General features: G+C 38.8%; 1 protein-coding gene across 1 annotated transcript in view; it reads left to right on the top strand.

Moving 5' to 3' along the window:
• The first annotated feature begins 7993 nt into the window (after positions 1 to 7993).
• The window catches only part of Ccdc192 (coiled-coil domain containing 192), a 255390-nt gene continuing 253791 nt past the window's right edge, over positions 7994 to 9592 (top strand). The window contains exon 1 of the mRNA XM_023715301.1: positions 7994 to 8073. Coding sequence (XP_023571069.1) covers positions 8012 to 8073 — 62 coding nt within the window. The 5' untranslated portion in view covers positions 7994 to 8011. The remainder of the gene's footprint in view (positions 8074 to 9592) is intronic.

Genomic DNA, 9592 nt, shown 5'->3' with positions numbered 1-9592 from the left:
GTGTGTGTGTGTGTGTGGCCAGCTCAGCCCACCAGGGGGCGGGGCTGGCTGGCATGTGGTGCTGGGGGATCGAACCGCAGTCCCTGTGCTTTGCTTAGCTTAGCTTGTTCTAAGTAGGTGCTTTAGACCACTGCTATTTGTTTCTCAATAAAATTATGGAAAAAAGTAAAATAAAATTTTGAAGGACTGGTGAGGAAAAAAATTAAAACAAGTAATGGCTTATTAAGTGTGATGGAAAATTTTAAATGACATTTCTTTTTTTAATGTGTTTGGGTATTTCAGGGTCTTACTACACAGCTTGGACTCATAGTGATTCTCCTGTTTCAACCTCCCCAGAGCTGGGATTACAGGCTTAGCCACCATGCCCAGATCTGTGGCTGGCTCAGCTTACCCTGGGAAGAGGGTGAGCTGGTGTGGCATGTGGTGCAGGGGATCAAACCATGGTCTCTGCACTTGCCTGAACTTGGCTAAGCAGGCCCTTTAGTCCATTGAGCTATCTCACTTGCCTATAATGACATTTCTTTGGACATTTTATCATGCTTTTTGTTTTTTCTTTTTTTTTAAGTTTATTTCATCCTTTATCTATAATCTCTGTTCCATTTTGGAATTTGTTATTCATTTTATTTCTTTTGCTGGTACAAGTCACAATGAACAAAATAATCCTTTGTGAATGATATGGAAAGAAGGTGGGTAACCTTATCTTACTATTTTGTTCACATCATGCTGATTTCCTTGTGGTTTCAGCAAACATTTCACAAGGTTTTTCAGAGAGTAATAAAATAATAATCAACATTTAACAAGCAGAAGCCATGATTTACTGATAGAGAAAGGTCAGGTATGTAGTGAGAGCACTTTTCCCTGTGATGCAGATTGGGTGCTCCTAATCAACAGCAAGAACTCCAACAAAAGCTTTTTATTTTCTAGTCAATCTCCTTAAAAAATGCTTTCTTTTCTTTGTAACCTGTCCCACCTTTCCAAGAGCAAATTTGTTTTGTCTTGATTGAATTGAAATTACTCATTTTATTCTACAAATCAAAACTACAAAGATGTTTCTCAATACATTTTTAGTTATTTAATATGATCATATTTTAAAATAATTTCTATATACTGCCTATGAGAATGATCTTGTCAGGTACTGAAATAAACATGTTCTAAGAAGAATCATTTCTCAGTCCACACTGTATGAGCTCACTGTGTGGCCACAATGACTAATACTGCTAGAATGGTCACGCATTCCTCCCAATAAGGATGGAAGGCACTGGCTGATTTTTCTAATTGTCCTTTACTATTGGCTCAGATTCACAATGAAATTTGAAGTATTGTCATCTTGTTGAAGTACAGTGATAAATATGTGACACCCAGGTTAAAGATGCTGTGTGTCTGTTGTGTTTAGACTCTGGTGTTCAGTCCTGAGAACACTTTTCCTGCCACTCTGCGACCTGATAGTCACGCCTTTGTGAGGACAATACGTGTATCATTAACACTTCCTTTATTTCTTTTGTTTTTTTGCTCCAGCATTTCATCTTCAAACATCACCTTCTTTGCTTCAGGGAAGTTTATAGAAATCTCTTAAATTTTTTGCAAGAATGAAACACACACACACACACACACACACACACACATGTTCATTGCTTAGTAGAGTATCTGACACATGATAAGAATGAATGAAATGTTTTTAAAATGACCCCCATAAAAACCAGAAATGAAGTACAGTGAAATATTAAAGATTTTACTGAATTTTGGAGTTGAAATAAGATGCTACTTTCCTGCGTTCATAGGGTGCCCTTCTGTGTGAAATGGCACTCAATAGACAGAAACATTTCAAACTAATGACTAAGCTATAGCTAGAATGTTATTAATAATTTTATGAATAAGTCAGCAGAAAGGGTTGTAACATATATATTACATTATTAAAATGAACTGCATATAAGCCAATAATTACTTTCATTAATTTCATAGGTTTGCCTAAAATGAGTTCTCAAGTTATCCTGCAGATCAAAATCTGAAGTGTTAGTCTCATCCTCTGGGTAACTTTTTTCCTTGCTGGCATATGACACTTCATTAAGAAACAACAGAAATACAGAAATGAAAATCACTGCAAACGTTGTAATGGTAAATTAATCTAATGGAATGGTTCCCTAGTTTAGATAATATGAAACAATATACAGATAATATATATCATAATATCTTACATTAGTATAATAGTTATTATTTATGACTTAATAAAATAATAAATATATTTAAATTATATACATATTATATGAGAATATTAAATTGAATTGATGGCCTTAGAGCATTCCAGACATGCTTCATCCTTCCCCAGTATGTAGTATCCCGAAAATTGGAGAGGATTTGATCCCACTGAGTTCTTAGGGTACAATCTGATGGGTCCTTTCTCATTGTTACAGTAACTGGGTTAGGGCAGGCATATTTTTCAGAGTGATACGGATCAACATTTCATGATAGTGATCTAGCTATGTAGGATTGTTTAAAGAAAATAAAACACAGGACTTTAGTTCTGAGGTGTGGAAGATAGTTCTCTTTCTCTCCCTTGGATTCCAAACAAAGTCACTTGTCCAGTAGTCCTGGTTGCTGCTGGTGGCCACTCTATTTCCATGAGAGAAGGAAGTCGTCAGAAGAAGACAAGAGTGATGATGGGAGAATGGTGAAATGGAAGGATGCGGTCCACCAAGAGCCCCACAAATCAGCTTCTGAACCTCCTAGCCACATGTGCCAGCAAATTCCCTTATGAGTTAAGTCCTAGAGGGTGGCGTTTCTGTTACTTGTAAGTGTATTCTTCACAGTACAACTTCCATCAATGATCATCTATCTGACTGTGAAAACAAGAAAGTCTTAGCAGAGAAAATGATTTTTCTTAGAAATTGTTTCCTGCAGTTCCCTATTTTTATCTAGTTTTTTTTATTTGCTTAATGCTGGTTTCTCTATTGAAAACATAGGAAAGTTATTAAAGTGAAAATACAATATTTGGAGAAATTATATTTAATTTTCCAGCTGGTAGATTGCTATGATATTTGCTAGAGAAAATTAGGGAATAAAGGATATAGTTTTTATTGTTTTTTTTTCTTTTCAAAGTTTTATTGATAAACATATAGCAATGAGACAGTTTCAAATCAAATCGAAAGTACAGTTTCAACAAATAATACACTGCATATATTCTTCTTAGTGGTTAATTGCTGTACAAGATGTGAACCTAATTACAAACACCATTAGAAAAAATCATTCTATTCATTAAGAGAATGCAACTATATATCTATCCCAACCACTTTGAATACACAGATACAAAATGGGCATTCATAGTTATACCCCAATTTTTTTTAAGTTCCGTTGTTGAATATTAAAGGATATAGTTTTGACAGAGCTTTTAGTAACAGAACATTAGAAGAGGCATAAATAATATTTATATTAACTGTAGAGATAACTTGAAAGAGAAATTTCTCCACACGTCTACTAAGCCTGTAAACCATGACTGCTTTGAATCACACCTGTCTCCAGTATCTTGCAATGGGATAGGCATGAAGATATTAATAGATGTTCTCAAATGTATAAGTGACCCACGCTCAGGAAGTGAAGCCTATGAAGGAAAATCAGTCACAGGAGAAACATCAAAAGACAGTCACCAATGTAATAGTCATGTTTTGGGAAAACTGAGGATAAGCAAATAAGGATAAATAAGGATTAGCCTGAAATTGAATAACTGCTTTCTAGGTGAACATCAACAATAATAAGAAAACTACAAATGTACAAATTAGGCTTTTTCAGCTGAAAGCAATCAAAACAATTCAGGCTAAGGAAAGAAAAGGGGAGAAATAATTGAAAACATATTGAGCCTCTTAGAAAGAGCAGAAGGCTAAGTTAGAGTCAGGAATGTGAAGAACCCACTCCAGGGAGAGTTGGTCAGATTGAGCTGTTCAAGGAAGAAGCTAGTGATGACCCTAACTATCAAGGACTATTTCAAAGGACTCTGTATTTCATGGGAAAAGATTAGAGACAAAATAGAAAAGACAAGCTACAGTTTCATGATTTTTTTTCTGTGCAAGTAAACACAGGAAGACATGAGATTAAGATGATTTGTCTGTCTTTTTTAAAAAAATAAATTTTAAAAATGTATTTATTTAGTGCAGGGTCTAGCTACGTAGTTCAGACTTGTAGTGGTCCTCCCGTCTCAGCCTCCACAGCACTGGATTGCAGGTGTGCACTACCATGCTCTGTTTCAGAAGCCAGTATGGTGTGCCTGGGCACGTAGTACCAGGGATCGAACTCGGGTCCTTGTGCTTTCCAGGCAGGTGCTTAGAGCACCACACCATCTCCCCAGCTGATTTGTCTGTTTTTAATGGCATATTTTTATAGGATGGGACTAAATCTCTGCCTGGAACATTGTTTCCAGCAAATGTCTCAAGGCTGCTTCTTTGTATCAGTCACCCTTCAGCCCTGGGCCATCTTCTGGTCCTAGTCTCTTTATGTTGTCTTATTTTCTTTATAGAACTTCTGTCTATTTTTAACAGTGTTCTGTATATGTTTGATTGTCTCTACCAATTAAAATATGAACTGCACAAGTTCAGTAGCTTTGTCTTACTTACCACTGTAATACAAGTATCTAAAAAAAAATCCTGTTATACAACAAGACCCCAGTAAATATTTGTGAGATAAATAAATGAGCAAACAAAGGGACACCTAAAGATACAAATGCTTAGGTGTAAAGGCCTGGGGTCCAGTTGCTGAATAGACAAGTTCATATGTCCCATAGTCTTTTTGTCTGGACAGGGACTGATCCCCTTCCATTACATAGTGGAGGCTGGTATCTGATTTCACTGTCTTTCCAAAGGTGAATATGGAAAGAAAGTGGAATTTCTTGTAAGAGAGTTAAATACTGCCAGGGACAAATGCTCCTTGAAGTAAAGAACAGTAAGATGGAAGACAGATTTTTTTTACTGTTCTAAATAAGCTAGAAATGAAAAGTTTACATTCTGACTTATTAATTAAAAGCTTTCAGTCCCAACTCTGTTTCCAAAGGAAAGACTTCATGACCAAGAGGGTAAAAGCTCTCCGCTCAAATAGATAAACATCTCTCTCCATTAAAACAAGCTGGAAGCCTGGAGATAATTAGACCCACTGTGCCAAGCAATCAAAAACACAAGGAAGAAGACAAAAAGCAAAGACAAATGAGCTAACTAATTCTTAGGCTAAACAAAAGACTTGTGCAGACATCTAGAAGGTTCTTTGGTTGTGGTTCAGGGATGAATTTGTGTACCTGTTTGTTCAATTACTTTGGCTTCTCTATCATCTTTCCTCTTCTCATTTTCTGCTACCACAGACACTAACTGAGAGTCTGGTATGCAGGCTGAAACATACTTTGTATTCCCCCCCGTAAGGGCAGACTGAACTTTGGCAGTTCAGCAGCTTGAACGGGGGCCACAGGATTGTGCCTCCTCGGGAAGAGCACCTGGAGGTGTTTCTGTTTGCTTTCATTTAGTTGTTTTTAATCAGGAGAGTGTTTTTGAAATCCAAAGCCTGTTTCATTTTTTTCTCATTATGCCTTCTAGAACAATCACCCTGGAGAATGATCCACTCTAGGAGGGCTGTCACAGCATCAAGTTTGCGCCTGGCTCACACCATGTCTGGCACACAGTGGGATTTCTGGAAATGCTTGGAGAATGAAATAAACGATAAACAAACAAAAGCTGAGTGGACAAGCCAACCAAGCGGACTCCACGGACATCCACGGCAGCTCTCTGTCCTTACCTCAGCCACGCCGCTTCGTTACCAGTCTCTTTTATCTTGTTCCTTCCTCACTATGCTTTTTCCCCTTCTCTCCTTTCTGATCCCATAAGTACTTATTCATCTGAGTTTGATACAGTGTCCTGATAAGCACTAACAGCAAAGCATACAAGCATTCATACTTCCTAAACCTCCTGGTTATAAAACTATATTTGACAGTCACAAGATAAGAATCTGAATTGTATGCAATAGCTCATAAAGGTTAATAAGCCGAGAATGTTTTCTTCAGTTTAAAACAGTATTAATAGTGGCAATATCAATGCTGTATATAGCATATTCCTAGAAGTTTGTTATAACATTCTTTTTCTTTTTCCTGTAGACTTAGGAATGAAAAGATGTGGTTTTCTTAAAATTCAGTTCAACTTTAAGATTATTTGAATGATGTTCTTTCTTTTTTTTTTAGACTTATTTATTTATTTGGTACAGAGTCTCAGTACACAGCTTGGACTCATAGTGACCCTCCTTGTCTCAGCCTCCCCAGCGCTGGGATTACAGGTGCACTACCATGCCTGGCTTCAGTGGCTGGCTTGGCACAGGGCCAGTACAGCATGCGGTGCCAGGGATTAAACCCAGGTCCTTGTGCTTGCCAGGCAGGAGCTTAGACCATTGAGCTATCTCCCTGACTCAGAGTGATTTTCATTTTTTAGATAATTGTACTGATTTTAATCATAACAGAACACTACCGTTGATTTGCTAGTTGGCATTCTCAGTCTAGAATTCTGTAGACTAATATACCTCCAGTAAACCTCAAATTTTTGTAAGCTTCTCCTCTGAATTCTTCTCATGTAGTATTCCTTTAAGGAAGAGTGGGAACAAGAAAGTCACTTTGTTTTTCAGGGACTTTTTTGAAAGTCTGTTTTTATACCAGCCATATCTCTCTGCCTATCTTTTTGATCAGTGAGATGTATGATAAGATTAATAACTATTATGAATAATTACTGCCTACAGTGCCTTTCACCAACCATTATGAAGGAGATGACCTTCCTTTCACAAAATATTATGAACCAAGTACACAGTGAATGTCCGGACACTCCTCTAAAATACACCAAAGTATAATTCTCTCCAGGTTCTCAGTAAAAGGAGCCAAGGAAGAACAGAATGTTATATCTGGAGGCGAAAACAAAGAGTCCCTGTCATAAAAGGAAGGAAACTAAAGCACAGGGAAATGAGATGACTTTCTGGTACTTCATAGGTTGTTAACTAGCTTCAAGGCTAACAGCCTGATCTGTTCATACACTCTTACGTAGGCAGCACTGACTTTTCTACCCAAACACCAACTACTTATAGTTCTTTATTCAAAGGGCTGTTTTACCAAGGTGCTGGGTAACTTGAACTTAACATCAAAGAAATGAATAATAATTTTACTCTTTAATTGGTAAGTTCCAACTGTTCCTTATTTCTAGTATTAAAATTATTTGATTTCCATGCTCCAACCCTAGAAACAAATTCTATGACTAGAAAAATTGATGTCATATCAATCTGATCTCTTTTGTTACGGGCTATGTGAGTAGGATGCATGAATTTGGGATGTAGGGATCAAGACCCAGAAGGGCTTTGATTTTGGTCTACAGGAGGCAGAGTTGCTACATGAACGTCTTCCCAGAACAGAAAGTAGAGTGTTTGTGCACCCTCAAAGGGAAGGTGCAGTTGATAACTTTGGAAACCCAACAGGGAAGCCGTAGTGGCTACAGATGAAAAGTGACAGTGAATGGAACACTAGTAATCAACACAACATGTCTCCTCTAACACTCTGTGTTGGGAAGAAAAGCTTGCATTAGATAGAGCCCAGGGAGATCATCTGACTGGGACCCCTGGGTCTCAGGAAAGCAGATTAGCTCAGTGAGGGATCTAGGCAAAACTGTTTTTTGTTGTGAGTCTGCACACTCTTCAGAGAGCAGTGTGATGACTCTTCAGCACGGGCTCTGTATGCACAGAAGCCCCGGTCTGAACCTGAACCCACAGCACTGGTTTGAGTAAGTTTTCCACAAATGATGATGTGGTGATTCTTTATCTGGTCTCATGCCTGCATCTGATTTGTGAGATGATCTGAGAGTTCTTGTGGCTTTGCAGTTGAGTTTTCTTTTCTCTTTTCTGCTTTGTCCCCACCATTGTAGTTGCCTAGCAACAACAGACAGACAGTAATAGTGAGGATTCTGAAACTCTAAGGACGAGGGGTAGTTGAGGTCTGCTCCAAGGACAGTGGACCTAACTTAAGATGGGAGAATGTTACAGCGCCAACTCTGTAGTCCCACACTCGGAAAACTCAGAGAGCTACAGGTGAGTTTCCGATTCCTCTTCTTCTAAAAATAATTCATGGGGATTCCTAGATGAAATAACCTTCACTCAGTGCTTCAAACATAACTTTCCTTTGAAGTCTGTGGAGAAACATCAAACAGACTTTTTCCTTTCCTGAAGACTGACCTTTTCCTTGAATGAGGCTATCTTCCCACATCATAGGGCAAGGTCTGACACACAATAGGTTTGAGTAGATACTTGTTGGATGAATAAAATGTACTTCATGTGCATGTCTCAAAATCAGTTACCATTCCAACCATTTTACTAGTGTGGGAAGGGCTAGGTTGTACTGAGCCAGTCCTCTCTCAGAATTGCTGATACACAATGTCACACCACCATTCTGTCAAAGGTGGGTTGCTCATTCTCTACAAATTCCCCAAATAAAAACACAAATCAACCATGACTCTAAGTACAAGTATTGAAGTCTAGCTTACTTAAAAAAATCTTTTATTTATTTGGTACAGTGTCTCACTACCCAGCTCAGACTCATAGTGAGCCTTCTGTCTCAGCCTCCCCAGAGCTGGGATTACAGGCATGGGTCACCACTCCCAGTTTCAGTGGCTGGCAAGGTGCAGTGCAGGGCTGCCATGGCATGTGGTACAGGGGATTGAACACAGGTCCTTGAGCTCTTCAAGCAGGCTCTTAGACCACCAAGCTACCTCCCTGGCCCATAAAGTCTAGCTTACTTATAGTCAATCACTGCAAAACTTGTTGACTCAATATTTCTTTCTCCTTCAAATGTGGAAATACTATTCAATTAGAATTTTCTTTCAGGACTGGGAAGATGACTTGGTGGTCTAAGCACCTCCCTGGCAAAGACAAGGACCTGAGTTTGATCCCCAGTACCTCATCCCAGGCAGTCCCTGAAACTGGGCATGGTGGCACATGCCTGCAATCCCAGCACTGGGGAGGCTGAGACAGGGACATCACTGAGTCTGAACTGTATTGCAAGACCCTGTAACAAACAAATAAATAAATAAATAAATTTTTTAAAAAAGAATTTTCTTTCGAACCTTAAAAGAGGGACTTGTTCCCTACACAGTGAACAAGTTGTCTTTGGAGATGATTATCTTCTCAGGTGCTCACCACATCTGTGGGTCTAAAAACATAGTTTCCTAGGGTCAGCCAAATTGCTCAGTGGATTAAGTACCTGGAGGCAGGAACAGGGACTGGGGCTTCAATCAGCAGGCCTGCCATGCTGGCTTTGCCCCCGGGGCTCACTGAGACTGCAATTGAGATTGGGTGTGGTGGAGCGCGCCTGTAATCCCAGCTTTTGGGAGGCTGTACACAGGCGGATCACTATGTGTCCAATCTAGTAGTGAGACCCTGAATACTCTGAAGACCCTTCCCTAAAATACAAAAGGAAAAAAAATAGTTTCTTTATGTGAATGTATGAAATTTACTTTTAACCTTGGGGTTTTAGCCCATAAATGCTATGGGAAATCCATGAATATTCTGATGTTCGATAGAAACTGTCATTTCTAGATGCAAGACTCTCAAA

Source organism: Octodon degus, unplaced genomic scaffold (genome assembly GCF_000260255.1).
Source record: "Octodon degus isolate 3935 unplaced genomic scaffold, OctDeg1.0 scaffold00040, whole genome shotgun sequence".
In the NCBI taxonomy this organism is placed as follows: Eukaryota; Metazoa; Chordata; class Mammalia; order Rodentia; family Octodontidae; genus Octodon; species Octodon degus.
Note: the sequence above shows the minus strand (reverse complement) of the source record. Positions and strands in the feature narration are given on the sequence as shown.